At 56.2% G+C, this 20,910-nt stretch overlaps 1 protein-coding gene across 1 annotated transcript; it reads left to right on the forward strand.

Annotated features, from left to right (window-relative positions):
- Positions 1-355: 355 nt before the first annotated feature.
- MLLT6 (MLLT6, PHD finger containing) lies at positions 356-20,855 on the forward strand. Its single transcript, XM_004378007.3, has 20 exons — positions 356-471; positions 1,697-1,776; positions 2,265-2,319; positions 2,553-2,662; positions 3,773-3,876; positions 4,134-4,227; positions 6,508-6,657; positions 7,331-7,429; positions 10,213-10,432; positions 10,953-11,567; positions 12,022-12,203; positions 12,432-12,540; positions 13,685-13,751; positions 13,944-14,089; positions 14,549-14,746; positions 14,850-14,938; positions 16,053-16,402; positions 16,863-16,953; positions 17,990-18,343; positions 18,936-20,855. Exons 1-20 carry the CDS (start codon positions 363-365, stop codon positions 18,975-18,977), a joined length of 3,264 nt encoding a protein of 1,087 aa, XP_004378064.1. The 5' UTR covers positions 356-362; the 3' UTR covers positions 18,978-20,855.
- Positions 20,856-20,910: the final 55 nt, after the last annotated feature.

Consider the following 20,910-nt stretch of genomic DNA (forward strand, 5'->3'; position numbering starts at 1 on the left):
GTGCCACTCGGCGCCTCCCCAGCCGGGCTCGAGCTGCGCGGCGGCCGGGCGGCCCTGGTAGCTGGGCAAGCGGCGCGGAGGGGGCGAGCCCGGCGCGCGGGTCTCATTGTTGGGGAGGGGGGGCCCGTCGGGGCATGAGGGCAAGAGCACGGCGGGGGGGGCGGCCAGACAGAGCGAGCGAGGAGGAGGAGGAGGACGCCGAGGAGGAGGAAGGAGGAGGCAAAGAAAAGAAGCGGCGGCGGCGGAGGAGGAGGAGGAGGGGGCGAGGAGGCGCGCGGCCCCCCGCTCCCTCCCTCCCCCCCTGACCCCCGACCCTTACCGGCCGGCCCCCCGCCCCAGCCCCGGAGGGAGCTCATGGGAGTATGAAGGAGATGGTAGGAGGCTGCTGCGTATGTTCGGACGAGAGGGGCTGGGCCGAGAACCCGCTGGTCTACTGTGATGGGCACGCGTGCAGCGTGGCTGTCCACCAAGGTACGGGGGTGGCCCACGGGGAGCGGCGGGACCCCGGGGCGGCGCGCGCGGGGCACCCCCAGCCGCGCCCTCCGGAGACCTCCCGGGGCTTGGTCGCCCCTCCCCCACTCCACCTGAAGGGGAGGGAGGAGTGGGGGCTCCCCCCACCCCGTCCTGGAGGACCGGGTCAGGCATTGTTTTCTTGCCTATTGTTCCAGTCCTGCGCCCCCCACCTCAAGTTAAGGGAGTTTGGGGAGAGTCTAGGGAGAAATGAGTGCACTCCCGGTGCCCCACAGCGCCTGTGTTGGGGCTTCTGGGGGCATGTTTACCTGCGAGGTGTCCCCTCCCGCCCGGTTATTTTGGTCCTGGCTCTGGGAAAGAGAGGTCAAGGGGGGCCACCCCCCTCCCGCTTCCGGATACTGGGAGGAGCGGAATTGGGAAGGGAGGAGAAGGGTCCCAGAGGAGAAGGGACTTATAAAATCCTCCGGGGAAGAGCTGAAGATAGGAGAGAGGTTGTGCAGGGGGCCGGGAATGGAGAAGAGGCTTGGAGTTTCCCCCAGCAGCACATGGTTCGGGAGTTAACTCCTTGAGGAATCTTGCCCAGGGCGCAGGCTGGCATCTCCTGCCTGCCTGGCGCAGCCAGCTGGGCCCCCTTTTCCTGAGACAACCCTTAATCCGGTGGTTGTCTGCCCTTGCCGCCACTCTCCTCTGGTTACCTGCACTGCACACGCCCTCAGCCTTGACTTTTGACCTGAACCAATGATAGTTAGGGGCAGAAGATGAGGTCCCGACCCCCGACTTTCCAGCCTCTTCCCCTTACTGGCCCTTTAAGAAATGCCCCCCTCCCCCCAACAACAAAACATGTTTGGGTATCAGTGACTTTTATCCCTCCGGTTTCCTCTGTTCCCGATGGTGAGGACTGGGACAAGGCTGGAGCTGGAAAACCCGTCCAGAAAGGGCGTGGAGTGAGGATTTTCTAGAAGTTTAAGGCCAAGGACTCAGACTTCCCCCTGCTTGGAATGCTAGCTGAATTGGTTGGTTGGTTGAAGGCTGGCTGTTTACTGTCGGCGTTGTGGTCCTGCTGTCTAGTGAGTGACCCCCCAGACTAGGGAGCATCCCCCCCTGCAGGAAGTGGATCTAGTCCTTTAGAGACCCCCCACCCCCACCGCTATCCACCCCCCAGTTACTCTGGGAAAAAGCTATTGGCTGACAGACTGGCTCAATGACTCTCTTCCCTCACCCCCAGCTTGCTATGGCATCGTCCAGGTGCCGACAGGACCCTGGTTCTGCCGGAAATGTGAATCTCAGGAGAGAGCGGCAAGGGTGGTAAGTTCAAAACTCCCCTTCACTGTTCCCTTCCCCTCCCACACACCTGTTCATCTTCTGCTGGCTGAGCAAGGAGACTCTGTGGCTAAGGCTAGGTAGGGTGGGACTTAGTTCTCACACAGAACTTCCTGTTTCCAGCACACCTATCACCAACCCCATCTCTCCCTCAGCTCATTCCTCACTCTGCCCACCTCAGGCATGGGACCTTTTGTTTTTGTTTGTTTGAACTTTTTATTATGGAAAGTTTCTAACGTATATATAAATAGAGGGAATCGTATAATGAGTCTATGTTCCCCTCACCCAGTTTTCACAAGTATTAACTCATGGTTAATTCTGTCTCTCCTATACCCTCACCCATCTTCCACAGACATCTTATCATTTGCATCCTGGGGCCCTTTGAAGGTGTTTGGGGAGGGCCCAGCTCAGCAGCCCCCACCCCCTTTTAAAAAGCCCCTTCCCCAAACTCCTGTGCCTCCTTGCGTTGGCAGAGGTGTGAGCTGTGCCCGCACAAAGACGGGGCATTGAAGAGGACAGACAATGGAGGTGAGGGGGCTTCTGAGCCCCGGGGCTCATCATCAGCAAGGCCCCCAGAACAGGGGTCTCAGAAGGCAGGGGTGGACTGGGGTGGGAGTGGATGCTGGCTTGCCTTTCCCTGGATGGCATTGGAATCTGATGGCATGGCTGTGGAGGAGGGACCTGTCCGCAGCGTGGGGCTGTGAGGGGTGGAGGTCTCAGGCTCGCCATCCACAGCTGAGGCTGGCCCCACACTGCCCCAGGCTGGGCCCACGTGGTGTGTGCCCTCTACATCCCCGAGGTGCAATTTGCCAACGTGCTCACCATGGAGCCCATTGTCCTGCAATATGTGCCTCATGATCGGTTCAACAAGGTGAGTGGCCCCTGCTGTGCTCCCTTATCAGCCCCCTCTTCCTTGGGTCTCCAGCACTCTTCATCCAGAGTAGTTTGATTCGCCTCAGCCAACACTTTCAGGGACCACAGGAGTTGGTGAGCACTTACCACCGATCCATCCTTCCATTGGGAAACACACACACACGCATGCACGCACACACGCACGCATGCATACACACACACACAGTTATGCTCTAGAAATCAAGCAAGACAGTAGGCTCCCTGGTCTGAGAGTAGACCTCAGCAAGTATTTCATTCATTCATTCACTGAACACTTTTTATTAAGTGCCTACTACCTGCCAGGCCTGGTGCCAGGTGCCAGGCACACAATATTCAGTGAGGATCAGACAGATGTACTTGACTAGGGTGGGACTTAGCTCTGTCACACAGGCCTTCCCATTTCCAGCACTCCTATTGCCAACCCCATCTCTCCCTCAGCTCATTCTGCCTCCAGTATACATTCTTGTGGGGGGAGGTTGTAAATATCAATAAACAGGCAAATAAAGTAAATGCAAAGTGTGGTAAGTGCTGTAAAAAAAACAAACAAGGCACTGAAATAAAGAATATCTGGTGGGGGGCTTACTTTAGATAAAGTAGTCAAGGAAGGAAACGTTTACATTGAGACCTGAAGGATTCAAAGGAGCCAGTCTTGAGGAGGGAAGGTGGAGGTTCCAGGGTCCAGGGAGAAGGAACAGCATGTGCAGAGGCCCTGAGTTAGGAATAAGGTCACCAGTGAGCAAGGCAGACAGTCCCTGGCCTGACAGAGCTCACTGTTCAGGACTGCACTATCCAGGATAGTAGCCACCACCCACGTGATTATTTAAATTAGCTAAAATTAAGTGAAATGAAAAATTCAGTTCCTTAGTCACACTAGCCACATGTCAAGTGCTTAATTGCCCACATGACTGGTTGCTACTATATTGGATAGTGCAGATTACAGAGTATGTCAATCACTGCAAGAAAGTTCTGTTAGATAGCACTGATTTAGGATCACCAGGAGAGGTAGGAGTTGAGCGAAAGGCCAAAGGATCCCTCAAGCAGAAGGACAGGGTGCCCTGGGAGGAGGGGACGATTGCTCTGTGTCCTGCAGACATGTTACATCTGCGAGGAGCAGGGTCGGGAGAGCAAGGCGGCCTCGGGAGCCTGCATGACCTGTAACCGCCACGGGTGTCGACAAGCTTTCCACGTCACCTGGTGAGACCCCTGTCTACCCGCCCTCCCCCCAGGGTGCTCAGGAACCAGGGCCACCTGTGCCATCCACCTTGGAGGTTGCCCATGGATGACTCAGTGCCCTCATCCCCGCTGCTGTCTCTTTCATGATGGCGGCACTGCTTCCTTGGCCGGTCTTGGCCCACTCCAGCGGGGGTTCAGGAGGGTGGGAGGTAGGTGGCTGGTCTGGTCTGGTCTGTAGCTGAGCTCATCTCAGGCTGGCCTCTCCCTCTCCTGGTTAGTGCCCAAATGGCAGGCCTGCTGTGTGAGGAGGAAGTACTGGAGGTTGACAACGTCAAGTACTGTGGCTACTGCAAATACCACTTCAGCAAGATGGTGAGTCGTGCCTGCTGGGCATGAGCCTGCCAGTCAGCTATTGTGTAGAGGGCGTGGGCTCTGGGCCAGGCCCAGCGCCTGGTGCTAGGAGGACAGAGATGGACAGGACCAGTCCTTGCCCTTGAGGAGCTCTCCACTGGATGAGGAACAAGTTAAAGCACAGCCTGAGGGGTGGGAATCAGCTGAAGCAAGCAGTTCATCCCAGAAGACAGAGTGTAGACCCTGCCTGTCCGAGTCTGGGAGGCCCCAAGGAAGTGGCATTTAACCTAAGTCTTGAAGTGGAAATATAATGAGAGCCAACATTTGTTGGGCTTTACCATATCCCAGCCTCTGTACTAAGTACTTCGCTTGTGTTGTTTTGTGTAATCCTCCCAGCAGTCCTAACAACTGGATATACTGCATTTTCCCTGTTTTACAGACAAGTAAACTGAGACTTACCAAGGTTATGTAACTTATCTCACAGCTGGTGTATGGGGTTCAGAACAGGCAGTCTGACTTGAAAGCTCCTTAGGAGCCTGCCAAACAAGGACAGAGAGAAGCTCGTTCCAGGCAGAGGGATTGGCATGGACACAGGTCTGGAGATGAGAAAGAGCAGGAGCAGCTGGAGGACAGGGTGTTCCATGGGGATGAGGCAGGAGATGAGACGAGAAAGCTCAGGCCAGGCCAGATCTGGGCTGGCTTCTGCCCCAGGCCTGTGGGGCCTGTGGAGAGGGCCCAGAAGGGGTGCTAGCCCATGTTTGTGGAGAGACTGGCATGTTCTAGAAGCGTGAGGTGTTCTGGCAAGGTAGGCTGCAGCCTGACCAGGAAGCAGCTTGGACCTCACCCCCAGGCCACAGGCAGCCAGGGAGATTTGTAAGCAGGGGAGTAACATGATCAGATTTGTGTTTTAGGAAGATTACCCTGGCAGCCGCTAAGAGTCTGGATCGTAGAGCCGAGGCTGGCACTGAGAGACAGCTGTGAGAAAGGGGGTAATGGCAGGCAGAGGTAGACTCAAGGACTGTTTCTAGGTAGACTCGCCTCAGCGTTGGGGTGGTGGAGAAGAAGAGTTGAGGGTGACACCTAGGCTCCAGGCTCTAGACGCTGCGTGGATGGGGCTTGAATACCTAAGGGTGCCATGAACAGGGAAGGCAGCTAGCTTTGGTAGGGTGAGCACATGTTCTGGTTTGCCCCGGATGATCGCGGTTTATGCCTGTTGCCCTGGTGTAGTTATTAATAGCTCCCCCTTTTGTTTTCAGAAGTATCCTAGTTTGGAGCATAAATTAGACTGTCAACTTGGTGTCACAGTTTGATAACTCAGGACAAGATAGGGAGCTTGCTTTGGTTTGTAGGAGGCACCAAGTGGAGACATTCAGATTTGGTGGATGTCAGCCCCCTGGAGGGTGGTAGTGGCAGTCTCGGGCTTGTAAGGCTGGGGCTGGAGTCCCTGGGGTGTCCACGTGTGTGGGGTTAGCCAAGGTGTGAGGAGAGCCAGGAGAGAGGAGGTCTGGGGCTTGGCAGAGTAGGAGTGGTGCCCAATGCTGGGTAAGGATTGGGTCAGATAAGGCCTGGAAGGAGCCCTTGGATTTAGCAGTTGGGAGGCAGTTGGTGACCAGAAAGGGAGCAGCTGCAGGCCTGGGACAGGTGGAAGCCATCCGCCAGGACAGGAGGGAGTGTGTTAGCGTGAAGGGAAGGAGGAGGCCAGGCCCTCGCTGGAGGGAGAGGCAGCATGAGGGTTGCTTGGGGTTTTGTCGTTGCTGATGTTTACTTCCCCCTTCCTAAGGGCAGCATACCCTTTCGGATGGTGGAACCACTGTGTTTGGTGGAGGGGACCGGCCAGGAATGATAGAAGGGGGTGATGGCTAGAAAGAGGTGTGTGGAGGGGAAGAGGGGATATGGGCTGCAGGGAACAGGGACTCCCCACAGGGGCCCTGTACATCCCTTAACCCAGGGAGGGAGGCAGAGATGGGCTCTGGCTCAGTCTGCCTGAGATGGGCCAGGAGGACCCCATAGAAAGAGTGGCAGGTGGAGAGCAGGTGGCCTGGGCTCTGTACTACCTCCGACTGTACCTTGCCAGGGGGCCTCAGTTGCCAAATCTGTACACTGGATAAGCCAGTTTAGGAAGCTCTGGGGTTTTCAGGCTGACAGTCCCCTCCTGCTGAGCAGAGTATCCTTAAAGACAAGAAGTTGTCTTAGTGACGGGCAGGGTGGTAGGGTCTGGCCCCAGGATCATTTGACCTTCAGCAAACTTTCCTTAGACTAGTGAGAGCAGGGTTTGGCAATTCTTCTCCTTCTCTTCCCCAGAAGACATCGCGGCACACTGGCGGCGGGGGAGGAGGAGGAGGCACAGGGGGCAGTGGCAGTGGCTTCATCAGTGGCCGGAGAAGCCGGTCAGCCTCGCCGTCCACCCAGCAGGAGAAGCACCCTACCCACCATGAGAGGGGCCAGAAGAAGGTAAAAGTCTTCTCCTTCTCCTGCCCACACTTACAAACACCCACCTCTTTCAAGAAGTGACCACAAGGTGCCCCCAAGGGCTTGGGGCCTGCCCCCTCCCTTCCTCCGAGGCCCCTGAGGGACAGGAGGGGGCTGAGGAAGTGAAACATGAGAGTCCTGGAGGGTGAAGGGAGGGCTTGGCCGCCCTGTGGCTCTTTGTGTGTCTGTGTGGTTCCCCTGTGCCCTCCCCATGGCAGGACAGTGTCCCCAAAGCCCAGCACGTTTGCACACCTCTCCACAGTTGAGCCGTGTGTCAGCCAAATTTGTAAGTGTACCTACTTGTGTCCCCACATGGCGTGCATCACAGTGTGCCTGGTTCCCATCCTTTGCACAGCTCGTGTCCCTGGGTAGACTCTCTTGCAGGGTGTGTGTGTGTGGTGCTCTGTGTCACTGGCATGATAATGGGACAGGCTATTTTTAGCAGTCAGTACGGAGGAAGGGGAGGGGCCGTTGGCTCTCACAGGAACCTGTCTTTGCCACTCTGTCCAGCCGAAGTCCTGAGTTCCTCCAAAGAGGGAGATGACTCCCTGAAGACCCATCCCTGAGAGGGCGTCAGCTCCCCACGTCTACCTATCATTTATCCTCATCCAAACAGCACCTCAGCTCCAATATCTGGTCACCTTTGCCTCCCTAGAGCCGGAAGGACAAAGAACGCCTTAAACAGAAGCACAAGAAGCGGCCTGAGTCACCCCCCAGCATCCTCACCCCGCCTGTGGTCCCCACTGCTGACAAGGTACTGCTGTCCACATTCAGGAGGGATGGGGTCCTGGTCTGGCCGTGCCGGGGGGAAGGAGGCAAGGTGTGAGGGGTCGGGGTAGTCCAGGGACCTGGGCACCCTACCTGAAGCTTCAGGTTAAAGTGACTCCTCCACCATCATCATCACCTCCATGTCCCGCTTCCAGTGCCCTCTTCCAGCCTAGAAAGGCCTGTGATCCTCGCCCTGCCAATGACTGACCAACCATGAGGGTGGAGGTGGGCTGGGGGATACCACTCTGCCTGTTGGTTGCCAGATGTTCACATCTGTCTCTGCCTCAGCCCTAGGTTCTTCTCTGCAGAGTGTGGGTACAGTAGTCAGGCCGGTTCTCCAAGTTCCTGGGCCCATTCCCCCAGAGATAGGCAGAGAGGGCCCCTTCTCTCTCACCCCTTCCCTGCTGTCCTGGAGACACCCAAAGCCTGTCATCTACCCAAAATCCCACTCCATGCAGCTTGCAGGGACAGAGCCCTGGCCATGGTGGCATGGGGGACATGCCATCTACCCAACATCCCCCAGCGTCCACCCATCCCACCCCTCCCACAGGGCCATGGTATGTCAGGCCTGTCTCCAGCCATGAGCAACATCTGGATTAGCAACCAGAAGGCCCTACCTGGGGCCAGAGAGTCTCTAATCCAAGCCAGAGCAGCCTTCCCTCCTACCTGCTCTCCCCATAGAAGAACTTGGAGCTGCAGAAAATGCTTCCTCCTGTTGCCCATTATTGCCCCATTCACTTCCACACTCCCCACTCCCCCACAGTTGGCAGAGCCCCGGGCATCTTAGCAGGAGGCTCAGGTATCAGGTTTCTAGGGTGATGTTGCTGTGGCAACTGCCCCAGTAACCCTCTCTCTCTCTTCCCTGCTTCCCAGGGCTCACCTGGCAGAGCTTGCCATCCATGCCCTCTGACCTTTCCCAGGGGCCTGCAGCCCTGCATTACTTCTGCAGGCAGGTGGAGAGAGAGGGCCAGAGCCCTGGGAGTTCCCCCAGTAGTTGGGTGTCCCTTTGGACATGCCAGAGCACTCTACCAGCACCCTCCATGCCCCAGCATTTCTGCTACCCCTCCCCGCAGTCCCTCTCCTTTCTAGCTCTCAGGACCACATCTGGCTTCCTTCCCATCTACAGCTGTTTGAAAGAACAAAGAGGAAGACAGAGGCCAGGGCTCCACCCAGGGAGGGCCGCACAGGGTGGCTCTCATTCCCCCTCCATCCTCCTTCTAGCATTTGTTCATTCCGGACATGTTTACTATGCTGGTCTCCACCAGGGACTGGGCCAGGTCCTGGGAGGTCAGGACAAAAAATGCCGTCCCTGAGTGTAATAACAAGTGCTAACTCACTCACTACATGCCACTCTCTCTAGGTTAGAATGGTGATGGAAGTGGTGCATGGGGATTAGCTCGTTGAATCCTCAGAATAATCCAGTAAAGTAGGTATCTTAATTAACCCCATTTAATGGATGAAGAAACTGAGGCACAGAGAGGTTAAGTAATTTGCCTAAAAACTCACAGCTAGTAAGTGGTGGAGTCGAGATTTGAACCCAGACAGTCTTACTCGAGGGCCTATACTCTTATCTACCACACAACACTGTCTCTTGCAGTATATTAATAACAGCAGTTATCAGTCAGAATCATCCCGTTTATTGACCCCACACTATGTGTCTGGCATTATGTTACTCATAACTCTAACTAAGCATAATCAGCCCCATAAGGAAACTGAAGAAACTTAGCGAGGTTGAGACCTGCCAGTAAATGTCAGAGCCATCCAGGCTCAAGCTTTTTTCCACTCGAGGCAGGGCCCATGCTCCTTCTACCACCACCCTGCTGCCCTCCCAGGGGTCTCAGGCCTCGGACTTGGGGACAGTTCATTTCAGTACAGTGTGACAACTGTTGACATGGTGGATGTGGGTACATGGTGCCCTGGAAATAAGAGGACAGAGTGACTTGTTCCACCGAGATATCCAGGGAGGCTTCACAGAACAGGGGACTTCCTAGCTGGATTTTGAAGGATAAGAAGTTTCCTAGGAAGAGTAAGGCCAGGCTCTCCTGGCAGAGTGCTCAGCTCCTGCAAGTTCAGGTTGTCTAGGATGAGCCCTGAGTGGTCAGGGAATGGGGAATGAGCCAGGTGGCTGCAGCTCACGGTGAGCAGGGAGGGAGTGATGGGAGCTGGAGGACCCAAGGACGGGGCCAGGGAAACCCATTCTCCCTATGGCTCCTCTTCCCTGCCCATGCCACTTTCCAGCACAACTCTAGCCCCCTTAGGCCCCTTAGATATTTCTTGGCAGAGCCCTGGTGGTGCAGTGGTCAAGAGCTCGGCTGCTAACCAAAAGGTTGGCAGTTCAAATCTGCCAGCCACTCCTTGGAAGCCCTGTGGAGCAGTTCTACTCTGTCCTATACCATTGCTGTGAGAATCAACTCAACAGCAGCGGGTATGGTACGGGTAGATATTTCTTGAACAAACGAGTGAATGATCAGATAGATGAATAAATCAGTACTGACTCTGGGACTGTTTTCGTCTCTCCCCTGCACCCCATTGTCCTTACTTAGGGTGAAAGGCAGACACCTTCTTGAGTTCAGAGCTTTCCCCTCTGCCTCACACCCGGAAGTTCCACAGCTACCACCTCAGCCCCCTGCCTGGAAGTCCTTCATGAAGCTAACTCTGGGTTGTCCCAGTTGAACCCGGGTCCCATGCTCACCTGCTCCACTCCCAAGCAGGGGTGAGCCCAGGCTCTGGGCAGCCTTGTAGAGCCTTCCTCTCTCCTCCCATCCTCAGGTCTCCTCCTCAGCTTCTTCCTCCTCCCACCACGAGGCCAGCAGTCAGGAGACCTCAGAGAGCAGCAGGGACTCGAAGGGGAAAAAGTCTTCCAGCCATAGCCTGAGTCACAAGGGGAAGAAACTGAGCAGTGGAAAAGGTGTGAGCAGTTTTACCTCCGCCTCCTCCTCCTCTTCCTCCTCCTCTTCCTCGTCCTCTGGGGGGCCCTTCCAGCCTGCAGGTGAGTGTGGGGTCCTGGAGGAAGCTGGGAGGGGGGACAGCATGTTGGCCTGAGCTTTTCTCACCCACACTTTTGCATACCTAGTTTGCATCTCATTTGCTTTTTCAGTTGGTTCAGGATAAAAGATGGGGGATCCCCACCAATGACTCCTCTCCAAACCCTCCCCTCAGCCCTTCCCTCCCTCTCAGGGCCCAGCCCTCCACCCCCATAACCATATTCATTATCCCCTACACCTTGCTGCAAGGTGCCATCTTGAAAGCACCAACACTAATGTTCTCTCTTACACCCTGTAGTCATCCAGGGAGGTCAGTAGAGTGGGAGTTACTCTCCTCCCACGTTATTACAGGTAGAAAACCTGGAGGGAGGGGCTTGGCCCAGGACACAGAGACAGTGGCAGAGCTGGGTCAGGAAAGTAGGCTGCCCCACCCCCGACCAGAGCTCTCTCCCATCCCTGTCTGTGGGGAGTGGAACGGAGTGAGGGGTCTGGGGTCTAGCTATAACTTGCTTTGCCTCTGCACAGCCTCGTCCCTGCAGAGTTCCCCTGACTTCTCTGCATTCCCCAAGCTGGAGCAGCCAGAGGAGGACAAGTACTCCAAGCCCGCGGCCCCCACTCCTTCAGCCCCACCCTCTCCCTCAGCCCCTGACCCCCCCAAGGCCGACCTCTTTGAGCAGAAAGTGGTCTTCTCTGGCTTTGGGCCCATCATGCGCTTCTCCACCACCACCTCCAGCTCAGGCCGGGCCCGGGCTCCTTCCCCTGGGGACTATAAGTCTCCCCATGTCTCGGGGTCCGGGCCCTCAGCAGGCACCCACAAGCGGATGCCCACACTGAGTGCTGCCCCTGCGCCTAATGAAGAGATCCCTGAGACAGGCCTGAAGGAGAAGAAGCACAAAGCCAGCAAGAGGAGCCGACATGGACCAGGCCGTCCCAAGGGCAGCCGGAACAAGGAGGGCAGTGGGGGCCCAACTGCTCCCTCCCTGCCTAGTGCGCAGCTGGCTGGCTTCACCGCCACAGCTGCCTCGCCCTTCTCCGGAGGCTCCCTGGTCAGTTCTGGCCTCGGTGGTCTGGCCTCCCGTAACTTTGGGCCTTCTGGGAGTCTGCCCAGCCTGAGCCTGGAGTCCCCCCTGCTGGGGGCAGGTTAGTGACCCCTCAGGAATAGGGAGATCCTGGCCCAGCCAGTCTAGTGAGGGGACAGAGGCATAAACAGGCAGTTAGAAGGAAATGTGATAGAAACTGCTCCAGAGAACGGGGTAATGGATGGAGGTGACAGTCACCTCCAAGACACTCCCTATACCAATCTTCTGCATGGCTGTAGTGGGAGAGATTGGGGTAGATTGCCAATAGGATTTAGCAAGTTTTGGGAGGGGAATTTGAAAAGCTAGGAATTCCCCAGGGCAGGGCAGGGCAGCCTGAGAAGCAGCTGTGTCAAGCCAATGTCACCCTGGTAAGTGACATCCTTGCAGCAAGGTGGTTAGAGTGGTGTGTGTGGCCAGACCTGGGGAGTATTCTCCCTGGGGAGATGCTGCACAGCCACTTGACTGAGTAGGGACCTGGGGGCAGTGACTGTAAGCTTCCCTCCTTGTGCCCACAGGCATCTACACCAGTAATAAGGACCCTATCTCACATGGTGGCGGGATGCTGCGGGCTGTCTGCAGCACCCCCCTCTCCTCCAGCCTGCTGGGGCCCCCAGGGACCTCTGCCCTGCCCCGTCTCAGTCGCTCCCCATTCACCAGCACCCTCCCCTCCTCTTCTGCTTCCATCTCCACCACTCAGGTGAGGCCACACTCCTGGGCTCCTCCTTCACTAGGCAAGTAGGGGGCAGGCTGCCCTCCATGGGAATTCTGATTTGAGAGATTGGGCATAATCCCAGCAGAACATATCCCTCTGCCTGCTCCCCTGCTCTCCAGCACACCTCCTCACTTCATCCCCACAACCCAGTACGCACGATTGTGCCCTAGATCCAAGAATAACCACATGCTGGACTCTACCTCCTTTCCTCAGGTGTTTTCACTGGCTGGCTCTACCTTTAGCCTTCCTTCTACCCACATCTTTGGAACCCCCGTGGGTCCCGTTAACCCCCTCCTCACCCAAGCCGAGAGCAGCCACACAGGTATGCGAGTTTCCCACCCCAATACCCTTTCTTCCCAAAGGCCTGAAGGGCACCCCTGCATGTGACCCCAGAAAGGATGGAAGGGCTTTCTGGCTGCCCCCTCCCTCTGTCCACTGTGCAAAAAAATAACATCATACACAAACCAGGGTACATCTTCATCTTAGAACCTGGTGAGGGGGCAGGGCAGGTTAGAATCACTGCTCCATCTCAGAAGAAACAGATAAATGACTTGCTCTAGGAACTGAGGTAGGGAAGGCAGAGCCAGGACTCAAATTCTGGTTTCATGACTCCAAGTGCAGTGCTCTTAACCATTGCAGTGCAGCTCCCCACTCACCTTTTAGAGGCCTCTTAGTATGTCTTTGGGATCAGCATTTACAGAGGTCCCACCAGTTGGGCAACAGGCTCACCGGGTATTTAGGAGTTAAAGGGGCGGGCCTCAAGCGCCCCTCCCTCTCCCTGGAGAGTCAGCCCAGCCGCAGAGAGTGATTGGTGCAAGGCACCACCTGTCGGGCTAGGGGGCGGGGTTTGCCTCCTGGCCTCCAAGAGGACGAATCCAAATCCAGGTTTAAGACCCGAAGGAAAGGGTAACAGTATTTTCCAAAACCCAAATCGGGTTCTGCAGCCCAGCAAAGCGTTTTGCCTTCTGACTTGTGAGTTTCTGAATATAAAAAGTCACAAAGCTAATCACAATAATAGCTACAATTATGGGCTTGCTTTATGCCAGCTAAATGTTTCACATTTATTACCTCAGTTTAATTCTCATAACAATCACTTCACAGAAGTTATGTTCCCAAGGTACACAGCGAGTGTCAGACCCCAGGTCTGTCCTGACCCCAGATTTCTATAGCTCTGAAGCTCCCTGGAAAGAAATTGGGAGGTGGATCTGAAAGTAGTGAGCCAGTGGGAGCTTTTCGCCTAGAGAAAGAGGAAGAGACAGGATCCAGAGGCCTCGCTTCCAAAGGGACCGGGTTTCCAAGCCTGGGCTCCCAGAGCCTTCCACCTTGAACTTCTGGTCTGGGGTTGGTAGATCCCGGGCAAGGGGTCTGCGGTGAGGTCCCAGGTCACGCACCCACCTCCCGGGCGGGGCCGCGAGATGGATGGTACCCCTGCCCCGCTGATCCCTGCTCATCCTTCTCCTTCCAAGAGCCAGACCTGGAGGACTGCAGCTTCCGGTGTCGGGGGACTTCCCCCCAGGAGAGTCTGTCTTCCATGTGAGGGAGGGGGAGGTGGTTGGGGGAGGGAGGGGAAGGGGGGCTGGAGGGACACCCGGGGGAAAAAGGGGTAGAGAGGTGGGCACCAGGGGAAGGTGGGGACCAAGGGGAAAGATGGAACCCCTGGGAGGGGGGGAAACTGAAGTGGGGATGCGAGATAAGCCTGAGCCTGGTTTTCCGTTCTGACCCCAGGTCCCCCATCAGCAGCCTTCCCGCACTCTTCGACCAGACAGCGTCTGCGCCCTGCGGGAGCGGCCAGTTAGACCCCGCAGCCCCCGGAACGACTAACATGGAGCAGCTGCTGGAGAAGCAGAGCGACGGCGAAGCCGGCGTCAACAGTGAGGAGGGGTGGCGCCGGCCTGGGAGAGCTCCCTTAGGGCCCCCCAGACCCTGTCACCTTTCTCCCTGAGGTCCCCAAACGTCTTTAAGGTTCCGTCCATAGGCCCCACCCCCAGCCTGATCTCTAACCCAACCCAGGCCACACCTTTAACTCTTGCAAGGCTCTACTCTGCCAGGGGCCCTCGCGGCCTTCTGGCCCTGATTAAGCCCCAGCTTCCGCCCACTCTTCCTTCCCAACCTCGTGGCCTCGACCCCATGCCTCAGGCCCGCCTCTAGGTCCTTATACCCCTGGCTCCCCAGGTCCCGCCTCGCCAAGTTCACCTGTGTCCCTCGCTAGGCCCACCTCTCTGCCAGGCCCTGCCCCATGTCCCGCCTGTGGGCTTCTGGCCCCGCCCCCTTCCCGCGCAGCGCCCCGCCCCTCCAGGCCCGGGCGCTCAGGCTCTCGCCCCTTTCCGCAGTCGTGGAGATGCTGAAGGCGCTGCATGCGCTGCAGAAGGAAAACCAGCGGCTGCAGGAGCAGATTCTGAGCTTGACGGCCAAGAAGGAGCGGCTGCAGATTCTCAACGTGCAGCTCTCCGTGCCCTTCCCCGCCCTGCCTGCCGCCTTGCCTGCTGCCAATGGCCCTGTCCCCGGCCCCTACGGCCTGCCTCCTCAAGGTGAGGGGACTTCGCGGAGCCTGGGGCAGGGGGGGTCCTGCCAGCTTATCTAACTGGCCCGGACCCCAGCCCCTGATCTCCCTCCCTGACCCCCCTCCCTCAGCCGGCAGCAGCGACTCCTTGAGCACCAGCAAGAGCCCTCCAGGGAAGAACAGCCTCGGCCTGGACAACTCGCTGTCCACGTCCTCCGAGGTGGGCGCTGGGGAGGGGAGTGGGGGGAGGGAGGAGGCTCCAGGGCATCTGCCGCTATTGAAGGCTGGACCGGAAAGTGATTGGCTGACCAACTGATTGATCGATTGGCTCCTTCGTTAAACAGATAATAATTATTAAGTGCTTACTTTGTGCCAGGCACGAGCTAAACATGAAGTGAACAAAACGGACAGTCTTGCTACTGAAGAGAGACCAAATCCAAAGAGACAGTAAATAATTAAAGTGGGAGAAGTGCTAAGATGGAAATAAATTGGGGACTGTGAGGGAGAACTGGGGGGATCCTTCTGTAGATAAGGTGGTTAGAGAAGGCCTCTGAGAAGTCTTTGTGAAGGGTTTAGTATAGTGCTTCACACAAAATAATCCATCTGTGATTGGTGGTGGTTGCCGTAGCAGTTGCTATTGTGTTGTGGTTATTGTTGGAATCAGACTGGGTTCTTGTTTTCTCTCTGCTACTTATTAACTGTGTGATTGGGCAATAGTAATGCTAATAATAACTAACATTTATTGCACACTTACCTTGTGTTGGGCCCTATGCTGAGCTTTTAATGTGTTGGTTTATTTAGCCTTCACGATCACCCTGTGAAATATGCACTGTTACTCCTGTGTTATGAGTGAGGGGATAGAGACAAAGGGGTTGAACCCAAGGCCACACATACCATTGCACTGTGGAGGTGGCATTTGAACCTGAGCCTTTCACTCCAGCTGCCATGCTCTTGCCTGCAGTTACTTAACCTGTGTAAGAATCAATGGCTTCACCCACAACATGGGAATAACAAGATAGTATAGGCCAAGCCCTGAACCTTCCATCCGGTTCACTCGATGGTTACTACTGTTGTCACTGTAGTTCATTATTAATTAAACAAGGATGATGAGGGCTGCTGGGCCCCTAGGAAGTGCTCAGTAAACATGATTGTGAAGACTGGATTCTTAGTCTTCATCCCTGGGCCTTGCTTCTTTCCCCAGGGTGGCCTTGCCTGGGGGGTAAGGCATGGGTGGCTGCACTCTGTGAGAATGCTGTTGGGTGCTGGGCCGGGGGTCAGAAAGGTCATGCTGGCCCCCTGCCCCTCTGACCCCTCCCTTCCCCCTCCCTTCCCAGGACCCACACTCAGGCTGCCCAAGCCGCAGCAGCTCGTCGCTGTCCTTCCACAGCACGCCCCCACCGCTGCCCCTGCTCCAGCAGAGCCCTGCTACTCTGCCCCTGGCCCTGCCTGGGGCCCCTGCCTCGCTCCCACCTCAGCCGCAGAACGGGTTGGGCCGGGCAGCTGGGGCAGCAGGGCTGGGGGCCATGCCCATGGCTGAGGGGCTGCTGGGAGGGCTGGCGGGCAGCGGGGCCCTGCCCCTCAATGGGCTGCTGGGGGGGTTGAATGGGGCTGCCGCCCCCAACCCGGCAGGCTTGAGCCAGGCTGGCGGGGCCCCCACGCTGCAGCTGCCAGGTTGTCTCAACAGGTGAGGGGAGAGCTAGTCCTGGGAAACGGAAGGGGGGAGGCTGGCTCTGGAAGGGATTCCCCCACAACATCCACAATCCCAAGAAAGGAAAAATGTTCTCCAGTCTTGTAGGATATAGAACCCTAGTCATCTCTTGGCCTCCAGGCACAGGCATGGCCACTCCCTAGACTGTTTGATGTGAGTGCCCCCTGGGCTGTAGCTTTCCAAGGACCAGATGTTCAGATTGTTTCTTCTATCTCGATCTAGGCTTACCTTCAGAGGAAGTTTTTCCATCTAACTTGTGTCCCTCCCACTGCACAGTCTGAGTTCAGTCTCTTTCTCTTTAGTTTTCTAAAACTGCACATCCCTGCTTCTCTCCATCTGGGTCTGAGGAGTCTGGGAGCCTGGTGGGTGGGATGGGGGGGACAGGAGCGTTTCCCTTCCCCTTCCCCATAGTTGGTGTTTTGTACCCCTGCCTCAGCCTAACCGAGCAGCAGAGACACCTCCTTCAGCAGCAAGAGCAGCAGCTCCAGCAGCTCCAGCAGCTCCTGGCCTCCCCGCAGCTGACCCCGGTAATGCCCCTCCCTTCCTGGCTACCTCAGAGGCCCACCCTGCTCACCTGCCCCCAGCTCTATCTGGAAGGACCCATCTTAGAGCATCTGGGCCAGCCTGGGGGTAGAGGGGGCAGAAGGGAGGGAAGAAGGCTCCAGGCTGGGCCCCTGTGGGTTGAGGGTGGGGTAGACTAAGGATTGCTATCAGGGTCCCCCCGGGCACTGGGGAAGGGATGCTGTAGTGGTCCCAGATCACAGCCTAGTGAGGAGATCTGGAGGGTGGCAAGTCCTCAGTTCTGAGCATTTCTAACCCCAGCCTCCAGAATCTTCAGGGAGGAACATCATGGTCCGTGTGGGGAGGTAGCTGAGCAGGTGACACCCCTCCCCCACAACCAGAGCAGCTTTCTTTGCATCTGTCTCATATGTGGGATTATGCCAAGATTTCCTTTGGAAAAAAGGAGTTTTGCCTTTTAAAAATAAGAGCTAAAAGAAAAAAAAAAAACAAACAAAGCATTTTTATATAAAGGAACATTAGAAAGATACACAAGAAACCAACTCAACTGGTTACCTGTAGGGGCCGAATGGGAACAGGGGTAGGAGCAAGATTTCGTAATGTAAACCTTAATATATTGTTTGGGTTTTGGGAACACTGGGAATGCTTTGTCTGCCAAAACAATAAATGAATCTTCAGTGAAAAAGACAAAATAAAAAGTGGCGGCAGTTGAAAAGCGTTGACCTAGTTTAGTGTTCTCAGCTTGGGGCAGATACCACCCCTGGGGCATTTGTGGTTGTCGCGTTGACTGAGGAACAGATTCCTGTTTATTGGGAGGGGGACAGGGATGTTGACCATCCTGCACTTGGCCTGTAGTACCCCAAGTGTAACCACTTTCTTTTCCTGATGTGGAGACTGAGGCCAAGAGGGGGAGGTCAGAGACAGAACCCTGCCTATCTCCAGGTTTTCTGCCTCATGGGATGGGGCCTCGGCCAACCAGGCCAGGCTGGCAGTGGGGAGAAACCCTGGGGACCCCAGCCAATGCGCTGTCCGGCCCCCTTACAGGAACACCAGACTGTTATCTACCAGATGATCCAGCAGATCCAGCAGAAGCGGGAGCTGCAGCGACTGCAGATGGCCGGGGGCTCCCAGCTGCCCATGGCCAGCCTGCTGGCAGGAAACTCAACCCCACTGCTGTCTGCAGGCACCCCTGGCCTGCTGCCCACAGCATCTGCACCACCCCTGCTGCCTGCCGGAGCCCTGGTGGCCCCCTCACTAGGCAACAACACGAGCCTCATGGCCGCAGCAGCTGCGGCCGCAGCAGTAGCAGCAGCGGGCGGGCCTCCAGTCCTCACTGCCCAGACCAACCCCTTCCTCAGCCTGTCGGCGGATGGCAGTAGCAGTGGCCCCAAAGGAGGGGTGAGTATAGGGTCTAGGACCTTCCTGTCTCCCTGGGAAGACAGGTCTCGAGCAGAGATGGCTTCAGGTGCATCATCAGAAGAAGGATCAGAAGCAACCCCTAGGTCAGCGAAGTGCCCTGTCTAGACCCTCTGAAGCACATGCCTCTCCTAGCACTTGGCTGCCCTCATGCAGATCCAAGAAAGATACACTCTGAGCATAGGCAAGTAGTAAAATCACCAATTAGAAAATGGCATTTCTCTGGGAACACCAATTAGAAAAGGCTGTTGCCTATCTAAGCAGATCAGTTTGAAAAAGACCCTCTTGTGGACCAATGAGAGAAAGGCTCTCTGTCCTCTGAGGGCACACAGCCTGGGCCTGGGCACTGGCCTTGTCTGGCGCATGCCCACTCAGCTAGGTGCTCTGTACAGAGCAACCTCCCCACTCCCACACATTGACCCTGGTGTGCACCTGCCAGAGCCCAGGCCAGAGTTTCAGCTGGGCTCCATTTCTGCACCCTACTGCAGCTTTCTTGGCCCAGGAAGCTGTTCCCAACTGGGGTGTCAGGGCCAGACACCTCCCCAAACCCCAGCTTGCCTTCCTCTCTTTCCAGACCGCTGACAAAGGAGCCTCAGCTAACCAGGAAAAAGGCTAAATCCACCCACACCCTTCCTGAGCCCCCGAGTGGAGGGGGCAATCCTGACCTGAGGGATCCTAGCCTGGAGCAGGCGCCTGTGCCCAGACACTGGAGAGCCCTGGCCCAAAGCATGTGCTGGGTGGCGGGGGGAGCCCAAGAAGCAGTGGCCGCTCCTGGTGCTGAGGACTGAGAGTGAGAGGGGAGCCCCTTGCCCACCTGGTCCCCTCCTCCTCTGCACTGGCCCCTTTGTGAGGGGCACGGAGGGAGGGCAGGCTCGAAGCCTGCCTAGAAGCCCCCACCCTCAACAAATGTTTTGGGGTCCCCCTGAGAGCAAGGTGGACCGTGGCATAAGTGGGGGATTGGTTAATCCCTCCACATAAAATGGATCAGCACTTGAGTGGGGAGAAGTGGAGGGATATAGGCCCTGGGCAGTCCCTGCCGCAGCGTGGAAGTTCTTTATGGAAGAAGGGGTGGCCCGACTTTTCCTGCCGTTTTTTCTGCAGATGGCAAAAGGAGGGATCCCTTGGACTGTTTCTTGCCACCCCTATCCCCCCAACAAGGGTCACAAGCTGAGCTTGTAAAAGCCTAGAGATGTAGGGGGCTGAGGAAGTAGCAGGATATCATCAAACTCAGCCCAAACCTCCCCACCTCTTGGGGCCCCACTGATGATGAGTCAGGGGAGAGCATGTGGGGAGAAGCCCCTGCTGTCCTTAGTGCCCCTGTCCCTTGTTTGCACTATTGGATTTAGGAGTGCTGAGGGTGGGGAGATGGAGCTGTGACTCACAGAGCGTGCTTGTGTGTGTGCGCGTGTGTCTCCCCCGGACCTGTGCCAGTTGAGGGCAGGCATAGGAGCAATGGGCAGATGAGGCAGCACCAGAGCGGGGAGTTCTCAGCTCTTGTTTGCACCCTCCCCACCTCACCAACTTTGGTCCCATTCTGGGGCATGAATGGTTAACAAAAACCAGAACAGTACTCCAATATTGGAGAGTAACTGGGGCTGGGGGCTTTGAATCAGGGTAATATCCCACCTTCCCTCCCCCAGACCCCACATGGTCTCAGTGCTCCCTCAGGGCCCTCCTCCCCCACTTAGAGTTTGGTCCTGCTTCCCTGGCACAGGGGAGCCCCTAGTATTGGGGGAGGGGCCCGGGAGTGTAAAGTGCCCCTTCCTGTAGCAAAAGCCTCTCCCAGAATCAGCCAGCCTGCCTTCCTGTACCCCATCCCCACCCCACCAGCCAGGGGAGACCTTCAGCTGACCTAACAACTCTTCCCTCACCCACCAGCTATTTCCCCTGGAGTGTAGTGGGCATTTCTCACCTTAAAGAGCCCGCACCTGCCCAGGACCACCAAAGGGGTGGGCTGGTGGGACAGGCAGGAGAGGACAGGTTGGAGCCTGTGTATGTGTTTCGGTTGCACTGGGGTTAGAGCGGGGGAGGCACTTCTGCCTTCCCTGGTGCTCTTGTCAGTCTCTTTGCATGTGTGGATTTTCTTTGTGTGTGTTTCTGTTTGGGTTTTTGTTGTTGTTGGTTTTTTTTTTTTTTAAATAAAGAAAAGAAGATGTGTATATTTTTGGCAACGACAGAAACGTAGTGCAGATATATTTTTGCCTGTGCTGCTCAACTGGTTTTTTTCTGATACTGAAAATAATATTAATATTCATGTTGATAAGACTTTGTAATATGTTAGGGAGTGGATAATGGAGGGGGTGGGGTGGGAATCCTTCAGAGGCAATTTCTTAGGCACTTGGCAGGGGCTTGGGGGTGGGGGGGCAGTTGTGAGGACCTCAGAAATACCTTTTTTTAAATGCTAAATACCAGTTAGAAAGAAATGATAGCATTCAACATCTTATGCATCTTAATCTTACTAAACTCTTTTAACTCTCTGTACCCAAACCAGTGGGAGAAAAAAAACAACCTCCAGAGATTCTTGGAAGAGTTACTCATTCATACCCATG

The sequence above is a fragment of the Trichechus manatus genome, unplaced genomic scaffold (assembly GCF_000243295.1).
Source record: "Trichechus manatus latirostris isolate Lorelei unplaced genomic scaffold, TriManLat1.0 scaffold00054, whole genome shotgun sequence".
Classification (NCBI taxonomy): domain Eukaryota; kingdom Metazoa; phylum Chordata; class Mammalia; order Sirenia; family Trichechidae; genus Trichechus; species Trichechus manatus.

Coding starts and splice junctions, on each gene's coding strand:
- MLLT6 (XM_004378007.3), top strand. CDS start 363: ATGAAGGAGATGGTAGGAGGCTGCTGCGTATGTTCGGACGAGAGGGGC. Junction 4,228..6,507: donor AATACCACTTCAGCAAGATG/GTGAGTCGTGCC, acceptor TCTCTTCCCCAG/AAGACATCGCGGCACACTGG. Junction 12,541..13,684: donor AGCCGAGAGCAGCCACACAG/GTATGCGAGTTT, acceptor TCTCCTTCCAAG/AGCCAGACCTGGAGGACTGC.